Here is a 21,100-nt window from a genome sequence, read left to right as displayed (position 1 = left end):
GCAGTGGACCAGTTCAATGGGCAGGTGAGTGGGTGTCAGCTGCTGGCTTCTAGGGGGAAGCTCCGGCAGGACCTGGCTGTGTGAGGTCAGGTCACAAACCCCAATGGTCTGTCTCTCCCTCTGCAAGGGAAACTCAGTCCCAGAGTCCCTCTTAGGATGGGAAGGAGGGAGGCCGCTCACTGTGACAATCTGCGGTCGGGGGACTGTGTAAATCCTGGCTTCTGGCTGAATGGTTCTTAAAAAGGCTTCTATGTGTACAGTCAGGCCCCACTCAGGCAGGCAGCGGAGACCTCATCAGCAGGAACTGTGGCATAGCAGCGAGAAAAGACCTGGGGGTCGCCTGGCCTGGGTCTGCTCGGTGTGCTGAGAGGGAAGAGCAGCCCAAGATGAGGAAGGAGTCCACACCACGTGACTGGAGAGTCAGGGCTCGAACACAGGCTTCCTGACCCCCCGTTGCCATCCTATCTAATCCAGCACACTCCTGTCCATACTGGAGAATCTTTGGAATAGAAAGAGCATTCTCCTGTGAAGCTTGACAGAGTCTGCAACTCTGTGTGACTGCTCCTCGAAGCCAGTGGCCTCGCAGGATGCGGATCCTGACTCTTCCTTCTCCTTGGCAGAGGAGAGATGGTGGCCGCTAATCAGCCGGTCAGGAGCCATGGGTCTCCAGGCCCAGCATCTCTGGGCTCCCTTGCTGCGCTCCTCGCTCCCTGTCCCCTCTGGTACCAGTGTGTCCTCTCGCCTGTGTCTCCCTCCAGGTTCCAAGCCCTGCGTCTGACAATGCTACAGCGCCTGGAGCAGCTGGTGGAGGCCAAGTAGCCCACCAGTGCCTGCCTCTTCCAAAGCCCCCAGCAGCCAGTGCACACGGAGTGCCGGCGGCCAGGCCCTGATTGGTCACCCAGATTGGTCACACGGCCGAGGAATCCAGCATCTGTGCTTCTGCCTGGCCACCTGCCTAGGTAGCATGAGTCCCATGGCCCTGGCCCTTGGCTCCAAGCTGAGCACTCTCGGGGCCCAGTCCTAAGCCTGAGGACCCAGGAACTTGCTGGATGGGGTCTGCATGTGAGACGGGCCTGGGCTTTGAACAGCCCTGAAGCTGTGACCTGAGCCCAGTTAAGGAAATAGATGGCATGGCCAGTCCTGTTCATGCCACACCTCTCCAACTCAGGGGAGCAGAACACGGTCTTGCTTCCAGAGCGTGGACTCCATCTGCTTTTCCAGTGCCTGGCCCAGAGCTACTGCAGAACCACAAGCCATTATCCTCATCAAACACGTGAACCACTAGACCCTATCCACCCTCACCTCATGCCGCCACTCAGAAACTCTGCTGGGAAAAGCAAGAACTGCCAGCGGGCATGGGACGTACAGTGCCCCCAGCTGTCACTTTACCGTGACGGGGTGCCAGGTAAAGACTCTGATGTCCTCAAGCCTCTGATGTCACTCCATGAGCCTCGCATAGCTCAGTGCCCTGCTGGCAGAGGTCAGACGAAGAATAAGAGCATCAGTGGCCCATCTTCTCTCAGCGGCACTCACTCTGAACTTCACCTGAACACCTGCAGGGATTCTTATAAGGAGCTCGCTGCAAGAAACATGTCGATTGTATCACAATGAGGAGGTGACCCATAGGACACTGAAAGGATGCTTCCAGGGTGGGTGAGAGGCCAGGAGATATCGAGGGACTGCCGGCAACAGCTTGGGAAGACCACGCTTTGCCCATCACCGCTCTCCTCGGACATTTGTATGCCTCCTGCCCTCTCTGGGTGTGCATCAATACTCCCATCAAAGGGCCGCCACTGGGAAAAACTGTTTGAGGAGAAAGGGCTTTGAATCCCTTGGGGTCAAATCCAGAACAATTTGGGCCTGCCAACTGATGGAAAAATTCTAGAATGAACAAGAAGGCCTTTGCAAAAATTACACAACAGTTTATAGCAGTCATGTGAGGTGTCTGTCCAAAACAGCAAACAAGACCAGATTCTCCCCATGGGGCCCATGGATTATGGATTTAAAGGGAAAAACTATAAAGTTTCCCAAAACTAGAAAGTCAATATGAGTGAGATTCCAACTCTGCCGCATTCAGCAGCTCCTCACCAGCACCCATAAAGAACAGAGCTTGGGAGCAGCTTCGCCATTTGAGTCCACTGTTCAGGGTGAACCCCACACCAGGATTGTCCCAACCTGGCACCATGATCACAGAGGCAAGTGCAGAGATACCCAGGGGAGGTGTGCCGCAGTTTCCCCTCTCCTTTGTTAGCAGAGTTTCCTAGGTACTCAATAAAGGTGTAGCTACATGGAACCAAAGGAGTTAGGCCCAAGCTTTTTTTCTTCACTTGTGTGTGTCTACCCTGACCCTCTGCTCTGACCTCTGAAACTTTTGTCCTACAGTACATGTGGCCAAGTTTGGTAGAGGAGCTAACGCTGAACCACAGCCCACCACTCTTGATGCTGACATGACTCCTTCCTTTCCATGCACATCCTTGGGATTGGTGTGGGGCCTGAGGACAGCGACAGCTGTTGGGTGCAGAGGAGGAGGTCTGTGGGCAGCCTGGACAGTAAGCGTCAGAGTCACCCTGAATTGCAGAGTTCTAGCTTCAGGAGCACCCCGGGAATCTTCCAGGGCTCAGGGGGATGCAACAGGTCTAGGAGACGGTAAAGAACTAGTCAAAAAGGGCTCCCCAGTGAAATAGTGAAATAGCTACCCAGAGGGCTTCCCTGGTGGCTCAGACAATAAAGAATCTGCCTGCAGTGCAGGAGACCTGGGTTCAGTCCTTGGGTTGGGAAGATCCCCTGGAGAAGGAAATGGCAACCCACTCCGGTATTCTTGCCTAGAAAATCCCATGGACAGAGAAGCCCGGCGGGCTACAGTCCATGGGTCACAAGAGTCAGACATGATGAATAAAACCACCACCAGCTTCCCAGACCATATTTATAAGTTCAGGTCAAGGACAACTGCTGACCATCGTTCAGCAGTAATCGAGGGACTACTGCCTTGTGCCAGACCTGAGCTCAGCTCCGAAGGGACAAAGACAGTCATGCTGCACCCTGCATTCAGAGGTCTCCTAATTGGGAGAACAGGCCACACACCCTGGAGGGTCAGGGGATCTGCAGAGCAGAGAGATGGTGAGGCTCCCTGAAAGGAGGCCCAAGGCTGAGCCCAATTTGCCTAAGACAGCATGTGTCAGCCTTCCAGCCTGAAGACGCCAGCTAACCTTGGACCAGACAGGGCCTGACACATGAAGAGCCATCAGATGAAGGAAACCCTCTGTAAACATTCCCCAGTTTTGTTTTTGGGGGTTGGTTGGTTGGTTTTCTTTTCTTTTCTTTCCAGTTGTTACAATATTACTTCATTTAAGGCCTGTCTTGATAAGGGTCACTTGTGAAATAGAAAAGTTATCAAAACTAACTTCTGAATAACATAGCTAAGAAATCTCTAACAAGGGGAAAAGGTACAGACAAACCTCAGATACTGCATATTTGGTTCCAGAGCACTGCAATAAAGTACATATGACAATAAAGTGAGTCACACAAATTGGTTTCCCATTGTATAGCAAAGTTATGTTTAAGCCCTACTATTATCTATGAAGTATACAATAGCATTGTCTAAAAAACAATGCACATACCTTAATTTAAAAATACTTTATTGCTAAAAAATGCTAACCATTCTCTGAGCCTTTGGCAAGTCATAATCTTTTGCAACAATGACATCAAAGATTATTGATCATAGATCACTGTAATAAAAATAATAATGACAAGTGACAAGTGAAGTCGCCCAGTTGTGTCCGACTCTTTGCGATCCCATGGACTGTAGCCTACAACACTCCTCCATCCATGGAATTTTCCAGGCAAGAGTACTGGAGTGGGTTGCTATTTCCTTCTCCAGGGGATCTTCCCAACCCAGGGATCGAACCTGGGTCTCCCACATTGTAGACAGATGCTTTACCATCTGAGCCACAGGCTTGAAAATTGTGATATCAACTAAAAAAAAAAAAAAAACAGCCTAAAATTTGCGAGTTTTTTTAAATTAGAGAATAATCACAATATTGTGATGATTTTTGCCATACATCAACATGAATTGGCATTTGTTTACATATGTCCCCTCTCTCTGGAACCCCCCTCCTGAGTTATGTTTTATTTGAGGAACTTACTGAGGACCAACGCCCATGGGAGAGCCTGTTAGACAGCTCTGAAGAACTGTTCCAAAGAGGTAAGGGAGGAAACAAGATATGGAGTTTTCGCTTAAAAACAGAACAAAAAAACATGTAGTCAAACATCAAAAGATTAATGCTAATCACAAAAAAACAGACATCTCAAGTTAATGATTTTACTGCCTTTTGTGTACGAAGATACAAGAGTCTGGGTCATTAAAATTACTCCTTAGATATGCATCTTAATTATGGAGGGCCAGTATCCTGTTTTTCTCTATTCTGAATTCCCCTTGGGGTACACCCTTGGAGCAGCTGCAGTGACTGATGGCTTGATAGCAGGCAACATTTCTTGTTTACAGAAATGGCTGGCAACATGCGACATTTTTTTGTCTGTAGTGAGAATTACCAAAATGTGACACAGAGATGTGAAGTGAGCAAAGGCTATTGGAAAAATGGCACCAATAGACTTATTCAATGCAAGGTTGCCACAAACCTTCAATTTTTAAAAAACGCAATGTTTGCAAAGAACAATAAAACGAAGTATGCCTGTACACTTCTACAACCATTTGAGGATTACAGTTTTCTATCAACAATACTTGCTTTTCAGAGGCAATTTGAAAAGATGCTAATCCAGCTCACTAGGACCCCACAATTTCAGACTTTCTCCTAGGCTCTGCGGTTTCTTGCTGGTTTATGTGGGAGTTCCATGTACCTCTCTCCATAGAGCTTTTAGAGAGTTTGTCATACCTTGCTTCACCCACTAGTATCTCAGGTAGAAAAATGTATCCAAAGGTAAAGTGAAGATTGCGGTGATGAGCGTCCTCTCCTAGATCAGGACGGTCTTCCCAGGTCAGACCTCAGGAACCAGGGAAAATAATAAACACAAGATAAAATCAACATGATTGCAAAAGATCTGAACTCAGGAAAAACAGGGTAATTTGCCCAGAGCAAATGAGCAGAAGGAATTTAAAAAAAAAAAGCTTGTTTTTCCTGTGGTGATAACCATTTGCTACCAGCTGAGAATGTTTACCAGAAGATGGATTAAAGACCTTCCCACTGTTAAAATAAAGCCATTGGTTCACCAAGGACACACCTGGCCCGTTAGTCCTAGGGAAATAAAGCACAAGGCTTACCCTGTCAGATCGGGTGATTGTGGAGAAGCTAGCAATACACAATGTGCCCATGTGGGCAGGATCCAGGTGCCCACAGCTGCAAGGCAGCAGTGGGATATTTTTGTCAGGTGCCCTGCCCCTGCCTCCCAGGAAAGGCAGTCCAGACTCAAGCCTTTCCAAATGTAAAAACAGCAAGTGCACATGCTGTCTTCAGGTCCCAGGAGCTGTGATTATCTGGGAGAAAGCCAGCTGCTGATCCGCCCTTGGACTCTGCTCCCTCCTGGCTGGGCTTTTAACAGAGATGTTTTCTGCAAACTCAGGAATGGGAATTCCCAGAGTTTCCTTTCCCAAAGGAAACAGAAAGCAAAGTCTCAGGCTTGGAGGGCAGAACCATTGTTCGGGGGCCCTTTATGGGAGACAGACGGCCCCTGTTACTGCACTTGGTCCCTGGGCCACACGTGTGACCAGCCTCCTTTGCATTGTTGCCAGTGCAGACCCCAGGCAGCAGCGCTCCCTGTCAAGGCAGTGCTTTCTGGTGTGTGTCTCTGTCTGCAAGGGAGTTGGGGGTGCAAGGAACAAAACTAGAGTAAAAAGAAGCTGTCTTGCCAAGACAGTTCTCAGTCTGTAACACAACACTCTATAGCAATTATACTAAAAAAAAAAAAAAAAAAAAACCTGTTCTCAGCCCAGAAGCCTCTTCTTCCTAGAATGAGCCCTTCAGATACAACTGGACCCAAGGACACTCTGGCCCCTGCTGTGAGCAGTTTCCCAGAGAAGCCCTAACCACTGAGAGAGCTGGCCTGTCTTGACCCAATTTTCTCAGAAAGATGTTCTGTTAGGAGAACACAGCCTATCTCTGTGGCCCTGGCTGTACAGTCCTCCCTCTCACTTCCCCCTCTTTTTCCTTTCTGCTTTGTAAATATCCAGGCCTTCCTTGTGGCTTAGCTGGTAAGGAATCTGCCTGCAGTGCATTAGACCTGGGTTTAATCCCTGGGTTGGGAAGATCCCCTAGATCTGTAAATATTTACACTGGATCTGTAAATATCCAGTGTGACCAATTTCAAGCATTTACTCTGTTTAAAAGTAACCTGGAATTCTATTTGACAGATACTGCTAGGTAGAGGCGAAGAGCATAGGCTCTGAGGCCAAACTGTCTGCCACTTATGAACATGTAACCTTAGGCAAGCGACATGCCTCCATTTTCTCATTGTTACAGGATTATAACAATTCTTATCTCTTAAGAGTGGTTACAAGAGAGTTTATTCCTCTGGCCTTTTACATGTGACTGCAGGTGGCTACAAGTGGGTCCACTCCACATGTCCTCTCATCCTGGAGCAGCCACTACTTGGGACATATTATTCTTGAAGCAGAGGGAAAAAAGAATGGTGGCAGAAACAGAGTGACCCAAAGCTTCTTCTGGAATGGGCTACACATTGCATGCACACACATGCAGCTGGCCAATGCTACTCATATAAAGTTAATATCAGTGGAATGGGCAGTCATTCACTAGGAGACAATGAAAGTCACACAGCTTTAAGCAGGGATGTAAAACTCAAGAAGGGTGGAGCAAATGCTCAGGAACCATCACACCATGGGAATACTGAATGAGGAACTGCCAGTGCTTCCAACAGTACCTGGAACCTAGTAAGCACTCAATAGGTGTTGGCTATTATCATACTGACATAAATTGAGAGCATAAAACCCTGCCTACTTTCTCTCCCTCTCTTCTTCCTTTTCTTCTTTACTCCTTCCCCTCCTCTCCACCCCGTATCCTTTTCTATCTCTTGCCTCTCTCCATCCTTACCTCCTACTCTGTTCACTCTTGGCTACCCACAGCCCTTTATTTCCTGACTGCTGTTCTCTCCTTTTTAAGATTCATCTTCCTTCATCCAGTTCTCTACTCCTCTCATCTACACATCTCTGGGCCTTCTGTAGCTGGCCCAACTGTTTTTAGGTACAGGCAAAAGGGATAATCCACCTTTACGTGGGCTGTGTAGTTTTAACTGGGCTTCCCAGGTAGCTCAAATGGTAAAGAATCTGCAGTGCAGGAGGCCTGGGTTCGATCCCTGGGTTGAGAAGATCCCTGGAGAAGGACATGGCAACTCACTCCAGTATTCTTGCCTGGAAAATTCCATGGACAGAGGAGCCTGGCAGGATACAGTCCATGGAGTTGCAGAAGAGTCAGACACAACTGAGTGAGTAACGCTTCTCTTACTAGTAAAATTTTTTAAATAAATGTTTACTATTTTAATGCACATAAAGCAAACAGTTCCAGCAGGTCACTTTTGTTCTTGTAACTTTACCTAAACTATCTTTGGCCACTGTCCCATACCCCTACCCCCATCCAACCACCAGAATCAACCACTTGTAATAATAATTTAATAGTAAAATAACAGTGCCTGGCATGCTCCAGCCCATGGGGTCACAAAGAGTCGGACACAACTTAGCAACTGAACAACAACAAACCATGCCTCATATTTCCTATGTGGTAGGCATTGTGCTAAGTGCCTTCCATTATCTTATTTAATCTTAACAGTCTGGCTATCATCTAGGTTACTGAGTTGACAGTCCCTGTCCAGGACTTAGTCAGTTTCACGCTTTTCCATCTGCAGAGCAGAAGGCTCCATCTTGAGATCAGAACCTTCTTCCATTAACCCACTATGTATTCCAGGCAAGTTTCCCTCTCAGCCTTATTTTATTGCTCTTTAAGACAGATACTAGGATCCCTGCTTCGTGAGACTATAGTAAAGATGAATGACCAGAGAACAGATGTAAAAGCACTTTGTGAACAATGAGACATCTTATAAATTCATTTATTCAACAAATATTTTCTGAGTGCCTGCTACCTTCTGAGCACTGTTCTGAGCACCACAGATATGACAAAGAACAGGAAATAGATTATAAAAGCTTTGGTGCCCCTGTGAAGTCATGAGCTCTTGTTCTAGAAACATGGGGGGCTTTTGCTCTAATAAGAGCAAAGTCTTTTGAGAATTTAGGAAGCCTTTGGAGGATTTTCAACAAAACGAATGACATGATCTGAGTTGGGTTTTTCAGAGGACCACTCTGGGGCTGTGAGTAGATGTAGGACGACCAGAGAGGAAGCTAATGCAATAATCCAGATAGGAAGTAATAGCAGCCTGATGGCATTAATAGCAGTGGAGGTGTTGAAAGTGGTTCAATTCTGGATATATTTTGAAGATTGAGCCAACAGAATTATAGATGGCTTGGAATTGGGTTTGGGGTGAAAAAAAGAGACCACAGTGACATCAAGATTTTTGACCTGAGCAACTGGAAAGTTGGAGTTGCCATCAACTGTCAGGATGAAGACTGCTGAAGTAACATGTTCGGTGAATATAGTAAGTTCATCTGGGGGTATACCACACATGCAAATGGGCACTGAGTAACTGTATATACAAGTCTAGAGCTCAGTAATACTCGCATCCCAACTTCAGACTGGAGTTAGCAGTTCAAGAGTCTTCAGCAGATACAGATAGTATCTGAAGCCATTAGATTGGAGGCGTTCTGTAGGCAAAGGAGGGCCCAGGGAGAAGAGGGATCAGGTGACCCAGCACAAGAAGGCGATTGGCTGCAAGAGATGAAAACAAGGAGAGATCATTACTAAAGAAAAACAGGTGGTGTGTTGAAAATCACCAGACTTGGGAGTCAAAAAGACACATTCCAATATGTGGCCATCTACTTACACACTGTCTGAACTTGAGCAAACTGCTACTCTAAGCCTTGGTTTCCTTAACTGTAAAATGAGTTCAATCAATTAACACAACACTGTAAGGCAACTACGTGTGTGCGCTTAGTCTCGCAGTCCTGTCCAATTCTGTTACCCCATGGACTGTAGTCTGCCAGGCTCCTCTGTCCACGGGATTCTCCAGGCAAGAACACTGAAGTGGGTTGCCATTTTCTCATCCAGGGGCGTCTTCCCGACCCAGGGGCTGAACCCACATCTCTTATGTCTCCTGCTTTGCAGGCGGATTCTTTACCCGCTGAGCCATCAGGAAAACCTCCCAAAAAGCAACTATACTCCAATAAAAACATTTAAGAAAAAAAAAAAAGAGAGTTATGATCATTCCCATTTTGTAGGGGCTTTTTGGTATAATTAAATAAGGTGACTCAAAAGTATCAGGAATAGTTTGGGCTCTTCAGAAGCACCTCTATAAAATCAGTAATCAATATTTGTACAACAAAGTCTCGGGGTCGAATGGGCTGGTATTGAGTTCAAAAGCCCTGAAACACCGGCTGCAGTTCCCGGCCTGTTGGTGGCTCCTTCATCACAGAGGGAGATAACCACAGATCTTGTGCTCCTGGGAGGCCACACGGCGCCTTTCGAGGGATAGGAGATGAAAACAAAAGCACAGGAAGAAACGAAGAGCGGTTTTTTCCGGTGGGCTCGCGACCATAGAGGGTCACTCCGCCAGGATCCTAGAGCGACCGCGTGGCGCAGACTAACCGCGCGGCCTGCACTTCCGGCAGCGCGAAGGGCTCGGGGCAAGCGAGCGAGGGCGGCGGCGGTGAGTGGGCCGAGCCCGCAGGGGCGCGAGCTGGCCGCGGTTGGGCGGCGCCGACCCGGGAACGGCGTGGGGGGCGCGGCTTCGGGCCTCCGCTACCGGGAGGCCCCAAGGGCTCCCCGCCGGCCGGGGGTGAAGAGGGTGGGGTGGGCCCGGCAGTCGGAGGCCTCGGCAGGGCGGAGGCCTTAACCGGAGTCCGGGCGAATTGAGGCCAGAGGACTGGCCTGGGTTTCTGAGCCGCATTCCTTTCGCCATCCATCAGGCGCGTGTCCGGATTAAACAGATTGAATAAACGCTTGGGTAGCGCAGGGCTGTTCTGAGCAATTTACAGACCTTGACTCATGTAAATTTCTAACACCCTGATAATCTTGTGGCTTATTGTCATCCCAATTTTTATTGGCGAGAAAGCAAGCACATTCAGCTTATTCGCTCCATTCACTCAAGTTTACCGTAATGCCCGCGACTGCCGTGGAGTTTGGCACAGCACCAGTCGGAGCGCTGGACTTGACATTGCAAGTTGGGGTTGCAGTCAGTTCTGCCACTGCGAGTACAGGCTCTGGGGTCAGGCTGCTAGGGGCTGGGAACCTGGCCAAAGTATGCCAACCCTTTCCTTAGAAATGGAAATAGAATGAAGATAATCCCATAAACCTGCTCTGAGAATGAAATAGCACGGTGACGCAGGCTACCTGTATGATTTCCTCGTCTGTAGTGTTCTAGCTGAATTAGAATTTCCTACTAGAACTGCCTTCTATAGTATTGAAAAATAAATGTTTTTTTTTAACATAATTACCATTATAGCTATTTTTGAACACCAACATCATGTACCTAACAGATGTCTCCTTGAAATAGATGTTCCACAAATATTTACCAAGTTAAGAAATGAGCAGTGCTCTCTAATTTTGTCTTGTACACAGTTTTCTCTCTCTGGCACTTACCTTAATTACAGCAGATGTAACTGTTAAATACACAGTTAAAATCTCAGCACTATCAGGTCTAGAGTCTCAGTTATACAATATAATGAAGGAAAAGCAGTAACCATGAAATAATTTTTGTTTTCAGTTATTTGCTTGGTAAGCTTGTATGCAAAGACCAAGGTGATTATTCCCATTTTAAAGTCTACTTGCTGACACAGGAGGTGGAAGTTAGTTCCAATAATGGTATTACCATTGCAGTCTTAGGCTCTCCCACATTTCTCACCTATTTGGAGTTTGTGCTTGTTTGTGGCCATAATTTTAAATAACCTTGTAAGTAATTAAATTAATTACTTTATTTGAAATTTTGAATTCTTGCAGCATTTAGGTATTTTTAAAGTTCCTCCCTATTTTTGCATGTAAACTTACTTTCTTCTCTTCTTCTTGCATTTTACCTACCACCTTTTATTCTGTTACATTACACTATCAAATAAAGTTCGTTGGAAATTTTTGCCTCCCAGAAAAAAATCGCCTTGTATCAAGCTTTCAAACAAGTGTCCTTTCTTGGATCATTGGAATGTAGAAGAAATAATAAGGAGACATTTCTTTGTTGACATTTTCCTCACCCAGTATTATTGAATAGATTACAGAAACTTTCCACTCCTTATCGAATAGTTCTTACATTCAAAACAGTTTATGTTACAAAGTTAGAACTAAATTGTCTTCCACAGCTGTGAAAGTAGAATGGCTAAGCAAATAAGGATAAACAAATATTTAATAAATTAGTATGATTTGTCATTTCTATCTAATTTGGACACCCTAATTAGCCACCCATAAATGACTGTCAGCTTAATATGGGAGCAAATATTAAAACATAATGATAATCTGTCACCCAAATTTGATTGTCTTTCGGAGCTATTTTTTATTCCCATTAAATATTATGTTGTCTCTACTTTTTAATCTTTCAGAATGACATACTTATTTGTTATTGCCCAACAAAAATTTGTATTATATATTATCACTTTTTTTTGTCCTGTCCCAACAGACAAGCACTCCAGAGGTAAATTTGGTTGTATTTATTAAGTTTAGACTCTGAAATTATTGGGCTTCCCTTGTGTCTCAGCTTTTAAAGAATCTGCCTGCAATATGGGAGACCTGGGTTCAATCCCTGAGTTGGGAAGATTCCCCTGGAGAAGGGAACAGCTATCCACTCCAGTATTCTGGCCTGGAGAATTCCGTGGACTGTATAGTCCATGAGATCGCAAAGAGTCGGACAGGACTGAGCAACTTTCACTGAAATTATTAGAATTATTTTGCACATATTTTTCCCTAAATTATATTTGTTTTCATATATATATTGAATACATTCGTAATTTTAAAATAGATCAATTTTGATGGGCTGAAGAGGTGTTAAAGTTGAATAACAAATCATCTATAATTTGTTTTTTATTTTTTTCTTTTATACAGAAAATTCTGAGCTGTGTATCTCTAGGAAGTGGAACACTCGTTCAGAAGAAGAACATAGACTCTCTTAAGAATACATTTGACTCTTCACCATGCGGTTAGGAAAACCTAAAGGAGGTATATCTCGGAGCTCAAGCCAAGGAAAAGTCTATGAGAACCAGCGCAAAACAGGCCGGCAGCGGCAGAGATGGGGGATGACTGTCCGATTTGACTCAAGCTTGAGTAGACTGAGAAGAAGCTTGGATGAGAAGCCTTATAAATGTGTTGAATGTGAAAAGAGCTTCAGTCAGAGTTCAACTCTTTTTCAACACCAGAAGATCCATACTGGAAAGAAATCCCATAAATGTGCGGATTGTGGGAAAAGTTTCTTTCAGAGTTCTAATCTCATTCAGCATCGCCGCATCCACACCGGGGAAAAGCCCTATAAATGCGATGAGTGTGGAGAGAGGTTTAAACAGAGCTCAAATCTCATTCAGCACCAGAGAATTCATACTGGAGAAAAACCCTATCAGTGTGATGAATGTGGCCGATGCTTCAGCCAGAGTTCCCACCTCATTCAGCATCAGAGAACCCACACTGGGGAGAAACCCTACCAGTGCAGTGAATGTGGCAAATGCTTCAGCCAGAGCTCTCACCTTAGGCAGCACATGAAGGTACACAAAGAAGAGAAGCCCCGTAAAACCCGAGGCAAAAATATTAGGGCAAAAACTCACTTGGTATCATCTTGGAAAGCTGGTAAAGGAAGAAAGTCAGTGGCTGGTCTCCGCTAAGTAAGGGCACTGCATCAGCCCTTTTTTAAAAAATAAAAAGTGCTTCTTTTGGAACTGGAGATATTTTTTAAATTTAGTAGTGTACTTAAATACCATATCCTTTCCTAGCATGAGGACATTGGGAGTTTAATGACATTGGGCTCAGAGAAGTTATGAGTCCAACCTTCCTTATTTTTTATGTAACCTGCAGTACAAAAAACAGAAAATGTGTTTCTAGAGAACATAAGCTCCTTGATCTCATTCGAAATTGCTTCCTGCATCATTTTGACAAAAAAAAATCATGTTTTGATGATGTGTAAAAGTGTAGAAATTCCAGTGACTGCTCAGTTTCAGGACTTTCCTCAGAAGGAATAATTAAAAGGGAGAAATTAATTCCATCAGTTTTGGAGTTCTGCTGTAGATGAGATTTTATGTTTTTAAAGTTTTGTAGTATATTAACCATTGTTTTGTAAGTTTGTCTCAAGATTCAACATACTAAAATGAATTCATGTTCACAGATTTTTAGTCAGTGAAGCACATCACTTTGTGTTAGCTTTTTTGTTTGTTTCTCCTGTTTAATGATAGTTACTAATTAAAGGAGTAGAATTTCCCTATTTTTCATCAAATTCTTAGTAAGTGATACTCTGGAAGCCAAAGAGAGAAGTGAATTAGATCACAGGTGTCCTATTCCTGCTAATGCTGTCCTTTGTGATGGTATTACAGTGTGTCACTTGTTTTTAGAAGTTGGAATGGCTTTATGTTAGCACATACCCATGTCTTTGACTTCTTTCAGCTCTCTCTTGTGCTCTGACAAGCTGAGCCAGCCTTTTAGAGCTAAATGAATAAATAAACCAAAATTATTTCTTCAAAATAATCTCAACTTGCAAATTAAAAATCTATAATTTATATGCTTCCCTGCCTCCCCCTTCAAGAGCTTCATATAACCCTGGTTATCTTAAATGTTTGCCAGTAGCATAGTGAAGTTTTTAAAAAGTCAAGTGTTACTGCATTGTAGCTTTTTTGAAATCTAAGTTTAACTTTTTCCGAGTTACCTGTCTTATTTATAAGACCAAACAAGTTTCTTATCTTTCATGAGAACAGTGCCAAGTATCAAACATTTTGATTAGCCTTCAGCTCAGGTTTTAATTTCTATTAAATGCTAACATTCTTCTGATTTTTTTTTTTTTGTACCTTTCATAATCATATCTGATCCTGCTATATTAATGACAGTTACCCATAAAAAATTTTTTTTAAAGGGTATTTTGCATATTACTACCTTCTGTTTATTTTTCTCCTGGGAACTTGCTTTGATGATATAGGCAGCATCTAAAATCACAGCCTTGGAAGAATCACTTGCCTTGCCTGTCTTTGATTGCCTCAAACTTGAACGTTGCCTCCCTCATGGCCTTGTATTTGAGTTCCAAGTCATGGAAGATGGCTTTGTCAACAGCAGTTTGATCCAATAGGATATTCACAGTGTTGTGTGAGTACAGGCATGCCTTAGAGTACCACAATAAAGCAAATATCACAATAAAGTGAGTCACATGAATTTTTTGGTTTCCCAGTGTATAGTGAAGTTGTGTTTACACTATATTGTAGTCTATTAACTGCAGTAGCATTATGTCTAAAAAACAATGTAATAGTGTAATTAAAAATACTTTATTGTTGAAAATGCTAACCATCATCTGAGCTTTCAGTGAATCATAGCAGTAACATGAAACATCACCTACCATGTAACAAATATGAAAAAGTTTGAAATGTTGCAAGGGTTGCCAAAATATGACACAGAAACAAAGTGAACAAGTTCTGTTGGAAAGATGGCACTGATAAACACTTGATGCAGGGTTGCCACAAACCTTAATTTTTTTTTTAAGCAATAAAGCATAATAAGGTATGCTTTACAAAGTGATCACAGTTATCTTTTACAAAAGACATTACTTAGATTTTACTGATTGACTTATTAGGTCTTCGGAGGCAGAAAGCTATTGAATTAAATCTAAAATTGTCAGCAGCAAAAGTATTACCCCCACAGATTTAAAGGTGAGTTCAATTTTATTTTGACTGACTCAGTACTCTTGAAAGAAAGTTATAAAGGGACAAGAACCTTCTAGTAAGTTCCTAAGGGAAATTGAAGTATTCATTTGAACTTTTGACAGGTAGTGGGAGTATGTCTTCAAAATAAAAATACATAGCTACAAACGGTATTTAGGCCCCATAATAGGGAAGGAAAGTGCTATCATTCTGTTGAGAAAATAAAATATTTGTTAAGTACTGCCTATGTCTATTTCTACCAAAGACTGGTAGAAAAGGTAAATTTTTTTTAAGTGAAAGTAAAAAGCAGGTAATGAATATACCGTCTGATTGCCATTCAAATTGGGAGAATTTTCATCAGGTACAGGGAAGAAGGAAGGGCTCTTAGAACAGATGACATGTACACTCAAGGAATGGAAACCTAGAAGTCTGTAGAGGTGAGGTAGCTAGTGCAAATGAGTGAAGTGAGAAGAGTGCTGTAACCTGAAGTGTGCATGCCCATCTAAAAGGATAACCTGACTCGATTTTAGCTGTTGCCATGCAGAGAATCAGGCCCAGGTACGCCACATCTTGATATTTTCAAGAGAAACCAGAAATCCAGATTTTAAAATTCACAGTACTTACCAGTTTACCACACCTGAACTCTTTTCAAGGCGCTGTGTGTGGCTGGCTGTGTTGGCGGTGGAGGTGGACAGCCTGGCATGGTGAGAGGTAGAGGTACATGACGGAGTGGAAGCTGCATAGCACAAGAATCTGCTCAGAGAACAGCAAGTGGCTGCTTTATTGACAGTTGGTGTCCCTGAGAGTACAGTGTGATGCAGTGCTCTGTCCCTGAACCACGTTTTGGAGTGGGTGGGGGTGGGGTGCAGATATTGAATCTTTTTTGGCTGGTAGGGCTCTGGACCTTGCTAGTGGTAAAGAATCTGCCTGCCAATGCAGGAGATGCAAGAGACATGGGTTCGATCCCTGGGTCAGGAAGATCCCCCCAGAGAAAGAAATGGTACCCCACTCCAGTATTCTTGCCTGGGAAATGTCATGGACAGAGGAGCCTGGTGGGCTACAGTCTGTGGGGTCGCAGAGTCAGACATGACTGAGCACATGTACAGGGGCCTCTGGACCAGTGAGAGATAGGCCAGACCTGATATACCAGTGATCCAGAGGCATTCCTTTCTTATCCTCGTTCCTCCAGACAATACACTCATCCAGGGAACTTGATCCTAAATCTCATATAGTCACTAAGGCAATCTGAAAATCCAGGATTGCTGACATCACCCCTGGAATTAGAAAATTGGTCCTGAGACCTACACACTTTCTTCAGACATGGGAGAAAGGGGTGTGCATCCCTCTTACATGCAGAGTGTGTATGACAGGACCAGTGACAGCATACTGCATAGGCACCAGGAGGACCCACCTGTAAGAGCAAGATCCTTTAGTGCACAGGGGATGGATCTGCTACCTCACCTTGATTTCAAATAGATGAGTCATCTTGGACAGTGAACATCCCAACCACAGCCATGGTGAAGACTAGACAACGTTCCTCTGAAGTCCAGGTACCACATAGGGCCCTAGGTTGTGATGCAACTCTAGAGGGGCTGAGGGGAATACGAAACAGGATTGAGACTAGATTTTTCACCACCCTAGGGACGAAAGGGGCTATCCGTCCCCCCCCCCCCCCCTTTTTTAAAAATGTATTAAGCTCTTTCTTAAATTCAGAGTTCTATAATAAAACTCATAACCCAGAAATTCTTTTCTGTCAGTTTTAGATAAAGCACAGGGGCTTATCTGGTAAAATAATTAGCTTTGCTTCGTTTTTCGTAATAAGTGCAAAATAATCCACTCCAGTTTGAAACATAAATTTTGCTACTGAAGGATGAGAAAAGATGCAAACTACAAAGATATAATCCTTGGTTGCATTCCTTGGAGAAAAACCCAGTACACATAGCAGTGTTATCTAAAATTTAAATATAAGTAGCATTAAATCTTTTGTGATTATTTTATGAGGTAGTGATTTATATTTTTCTCCTTTGATCCATTTATTTGGTAATGTACTGAATAAATTCTAGAAAATATACCTACTAAGTAATAGGATTTTGTTACTAGTGCTATTTTATTATTAGCGTTATAATATCTGATAGTATTTTATTCAGAGTTTTTGCATCAGCATACATAAATTAACCTTGTTGTTTTTTCTTAAGTGTTATCTTTGTTGTAAAATACATTGCTATTGATTACTCCATGTCATAGTTTTTTGAGAAACTGGGCCAAGATTATAGTGGTTTGTTTAATGTGCCATTCTGCCCCCTAGTTTTTCAAGAGACCTCTCAGGCACAGATTTTTAAAAATTCAGAAATTGGGGATGGGCATGTTGACTTAAATAAAGCTTCTGAGATGAGTATTTTTCTCAGATCTCAGAGAACCCTCCCAGTCATATCTTTATGACTTCAAGGCAATCTTCTGGCACATAAGAAGCCCCTCTAAATTCAGTGAGATTAAAAGGCTAAGTGTCAAAATTTGACCAGGTAAGTCAGAGACGTCATTGATGATTTGGGGGCAACAGTCACGGAGAAAAGTCAAGGTTCAGTTGAAGGTCAAAGTCACTCTCTATATTCCAAATATGAAGTGTTTTAATATAGTTGATTTAGTTGATTTAGCTTGCACTCTTTCTCTATTTCCTCATGCTTTCTTTTTGCCTTTTTAGTCCAATTTTTGTTTTAACCTTTTACCTGCATTTAGTTTTCTATATTATTTGTTATAGTTTTCTTTTCCTCACTAGAATTTGATTGAAAACAATAGTAAAAACAGAAGCAAACCGAAAGTACAAGAATCTTATCATTTTCTACCTACCAGACTGATATTATCAAAAAATATTTGGTATTACCCTGCTCTGCTGGCGAAGCTAAGGAGAACCAGCCAAACTCACATCTTGTTGGTGGGGATACAAAATATTGGAACCTCTACAGAGGGGAATTTGGCAATATCTAGCAGATTTATATATGGGTTTACTGTTTGACCTAGAAATTATGCTTTGGAGAAACTGGTCCCAAATATAAAATAACGAATGTAGTACATACATGGCAGCAAATTCTTATAGAAAAGGCTCATTTCTCACTGTAAAACATTTAGCTTCAGTGTAATCATATATTCATCTGTTCAGTGATGGGTTTGTTTTTTGTGATGTCCTCATGGCTATTTGCTTACGCTTTAGTTGAATCCCACTTCTCAACGCTTTAGTTGAATCCCACTTCTCATTTTCAGGGGTCTGCTTGCCTTTATAGAGGACCCAGAAACACGTTTAGTAAGTGCTCTTGAGGAGTTAAGTGTCACCACTGTTGCAAATCAGCAGATCAGATTCCAAGACTCAATCAGAAACACTCCAGGCCAATGGGCAACCACTCCACTGCATGGGCAAAAGAAACGGAATGTACTCAGTTCCTGAAGTCTTCATTCTTCTGGGATGCTGGCCGCTGCTGCTGCTAAGTCGCTTCAGTCGTGTCCGACTCTGTGCGACCCCATAGACGGCAGCCCACCAGGATCCTCTGTCCCTGGGATTCTCCAGGCAAGAACACTGGAGAGGGTTGCCATTTCCTTCTCCATCTGGGATGCAGGACTCCTTCATTTATTTACATTACCTGAAATAGTCACTAGATGGCAGCAAAGGAAATAAAATGGAAACCAGCCTCTCTACATTGAACTTGTATTTTCCCTTGAAAGTACCATACTCAAAATGCTAACAAATTTGAGGCCACTCTTTACAGTCAGCTAGGATTTAGTAAAATGTCTTTGAGGATGCAAACTTAATTTTTTAAATTGAGCATATTTTAGTCAAATTACCTGGATGTCATTTCCATTTCCACTGTAACTTAGATATTAAATATATACAAAGCACAGGGGTATAAGCAAGTACCTTTCTTAATTTGGTAGGAAAGTAAATCATGTAAAGTGTTTTTTTTAAAAAATCGTAGCTATTTTCTGTGCTCCCCTCTTTCTTTGCGCTCCTCTACAGCCTACTCCTTGATTTGTTTATATTTCCCCCTTTACATACCTGACATTCTTTCCTTAGCCCATTCCATGTTAAAATCCATCAGGCTTTCAACACTTCTCTGCTCAGAAAAACTGTTTCCAAGGATTCTCTGAAAATTCATTCAGAACAGTGGCTCAGGCCCACTAAGAGGAAGGTTCAAAGGTAAAGCTAGAACCCTAGCAGGGTAGAATGCAGTTGAAGAGACTAACGTTAGAGAATGTTTTAGAGTTCAGTGAACAGTTAGTTTGCTCTCCACAGTTTGAACCTTTGATTCAGTACAACTATTTGAACTTTTTACCTTGTGAATGCATTATACTTACAATTTAAATATAAATGTGAAGCCAGTTACATTCCTATAGCAAGATGGAGATGGGGAACAGTCTGGGAAATAGGCAGTGTGCTCCCAGAGCAGTGCCCAGGCACTGTATCACTTCTGCCTGGTGGATGAGGAGTCTTAAGTAGCATTGCACTTCATAAACTCACCACCTCATCTAGAGTTTATTCCTCTCATCCTTTTCCTGGTACTTTTATTTTCCCCCACTTCTACAAGGCTGAATTATATCACAGGGCCTACATGTGGGGAAACTTTGTATTCAGTGGTTGTGTGCATCTGTGGTGGGGCAGGGAGAAAGGGACTATTGAATATAAGAGGCGGTGAGGCAATGTAACATAGAGAAATATCTCTGAGTTGAAATGATTAGTTCTGAGTTCTAGATCCATTTCTGTAGAAAACCCATGTGCCCTTGGGCAATTCATTTTTCCTCTCTGGTCCTAAATCTGCTCATCTAGCAAATAAAGACGAGTTTGGCAGTTAAACCAGTTGTTTCATTTATGATTCTGTGGTTGTAAGTCGCTGAAACTGATTTGGCCAACTAAAGAAAAATCCAGTGAAGTCAAGTTGGCCTTCGGGAGCATTACTACAAAGCTAGTGGAGGTGATGAAATTCCAGCTGAACTATTTCAAATCCTAAAAAATGATGTTGTGAAAGTGCTGCACTCAATATGCCAGAAAATTTGGAAAACTCAGCAGTGGCCACAGGACTGGAAAAGGTCAGTTTTATGCCAATCCCAAAAAAAGGGCAATGCCAAAGAATGTTCAAACTACTGCACAACAGCACACATTTCACATGCTAGCAAGGTAATGTTCAAAATCCTTCAAGCTAGGCTTCAACAGTACATGAACCAAGAACTTCCAGATGTAAAGCTGGATTTAAAAAAGGCAGAGGGACCAGAGATCAAGTTGCCAGCATCTGTTGTATCATAGAAAAAGCAAGGGAATTCCAGAAAAAACATCTGCTTCATTGACTGTGCTAAAGCCTTTGACCGTGTGGATCAGGACAAACTGTGGAAAATTCTTAAAATGATGGGAATACCAGATCACCTTACCTGCCTCCTGAGAAATCTGTATGCAGGTCAAGAAGCAACAGTCAGAACTGGACATGGAACAACGGACTGGTTCGACATTGGGGAAGGAGTACGTCAAGGCTGTATATTGTCACCCTGCTTATTTAACTTGTATACATAGTACATCATGCAAAATGCCAGGCTGGATGCAGCTCAAGCTGAAATCAAGATTGCGAGGAGAAATATCAATAACCTCGGATATGCAGATGACGTCCACCCTAATGGCAGAAAGCAAAGAGGAACTAAAGAGCCTCTTGATGAAGGTGAAAGAGGAAAGTGAAAAAGCTGGCTTAACACTCAACATTCAAAAAATGATGATCATGGCATCTGGTCCCATCACTTCATGGCAAATAGATGAGAAAACAATGGAAACAGTGACTGACTTTATTTTCTTGGATTCCAAATCACTGCACATGGTTACTACAGCCATGAAATTAAAAGACATTTGCTCATTGGAAGAAAAGATATGACAAACCTAGCAGCATATTAAGAAGCAGAGATATCATTTTGCAAAGTCTGTCTAGTCAAAGCTGTGGTTTTTCCAGTAGTCATGTATGGATGTGAGAGTTGGACCATGAAGAAGGTTGAGCACCGAAGAATTGATGCTTTTGAACCGTGGTGCTGGAGAAGACTCTTGAGAGTCCCTTGGACTGCAAGGAGGTCAAACCAGTCAATTCTAAAGGAAATCAACCCTGAATATTCATTGGAAGGACTGGTGCTAAAACTGAAACTCCAATACTTTGACCA

The 21,100-nt window shown here is 43.1% G+C and overlaps 2 protein-coding genes and 1 long non-coding RNA gene across 6 annotated transcripts in view; 2 read left to right on the top strand and 1 right to left on the bottom strand.

Moving 5' to 3' along the window:
- The window catches only part of RASSF4 (Ras association domain family member 4), a 34,313-nt gene extending 32,015 nt beyond the window's left edge, over window positions 1–2,298 (top strand). For 3 of the 4 annotated variants that reach the window (XM_070470549.1, XM_070470547.1, XM_070470546.1), the window contains one exon: window positions 759–2,298. In XM_070470549.1, the coding sequence (XP_070326650.1) occupies window positions 759–890 (132 nt within the window). In that variant the 3' untranslated portion in view covers window positions 891–2,298. Of the gene's footprint in view, window positions 1–260; window positions 618–758 lie in introns of those variants that run through there. The other variant, XM_070470548.1, reaches the window with a different exon arrangement.
- A 1,839-nt stretch (window positions 2,299–4,137) lies between these two features.
- LOC139036014 (uncharacterized) lies at window positions 4,138–9,471 on the bottom strand. Its single transcript, XR_011488693.1, has 2 exons — window positions 8,956–9,471; window positions 4,138–8,840 (listed from the first exon to the last, which is right to left on the bottom strand). It is a non-coding gene; the product is annotated as an uncharacterized lncRNA (long non-coding RNA).
- A 212-nt stretch (window positions 9,472–9,683) lies between these two features.
- ZNF22 (zinc finger protein 22) lies at window positions 9,684–14,433 on the top strand. Its single transcript, XM_020898926.2, has 2 exons — window positions 9,684–9,777; window positions 12,153–14,433. Exon 2 carries the CDS (start codon window positions 12,242–12,244, stop codon window positions 12,917–12,919), a length of 678 nt encoding a protein of 225 aa, XP_020754585.1. The 5' UTR covers window positions 9,684–9,777; window positions 12,153–12,241; the 3' UTR covers window positions 12,920–14,433.
- Window positions 14,434–21,100: the final 6,667 nt, after the last annotated feature.

This window comes from Odocoileus virginianus, chromosome 7, assembly GCF_023699985.2.
Source record: "Odocoileus virginianus isolate 20LAN1187 ecotype Illinois chromosome 7, Ovbor_1.2, whole genome shotgun sequence".
NCBI classification, from domain to species: domain Eukaryota; kingdom Metazoa; phylum Chordata; class Mammalia; order Artiodactyla; family Cervidae; genus Odocoileus; species Odocoileus virginianus.
The sequence above is the reverse complement of the archived record's forward strand: the minus strand, read 5'-3'. Positions and strand labels throughout refer to the sequence as shown.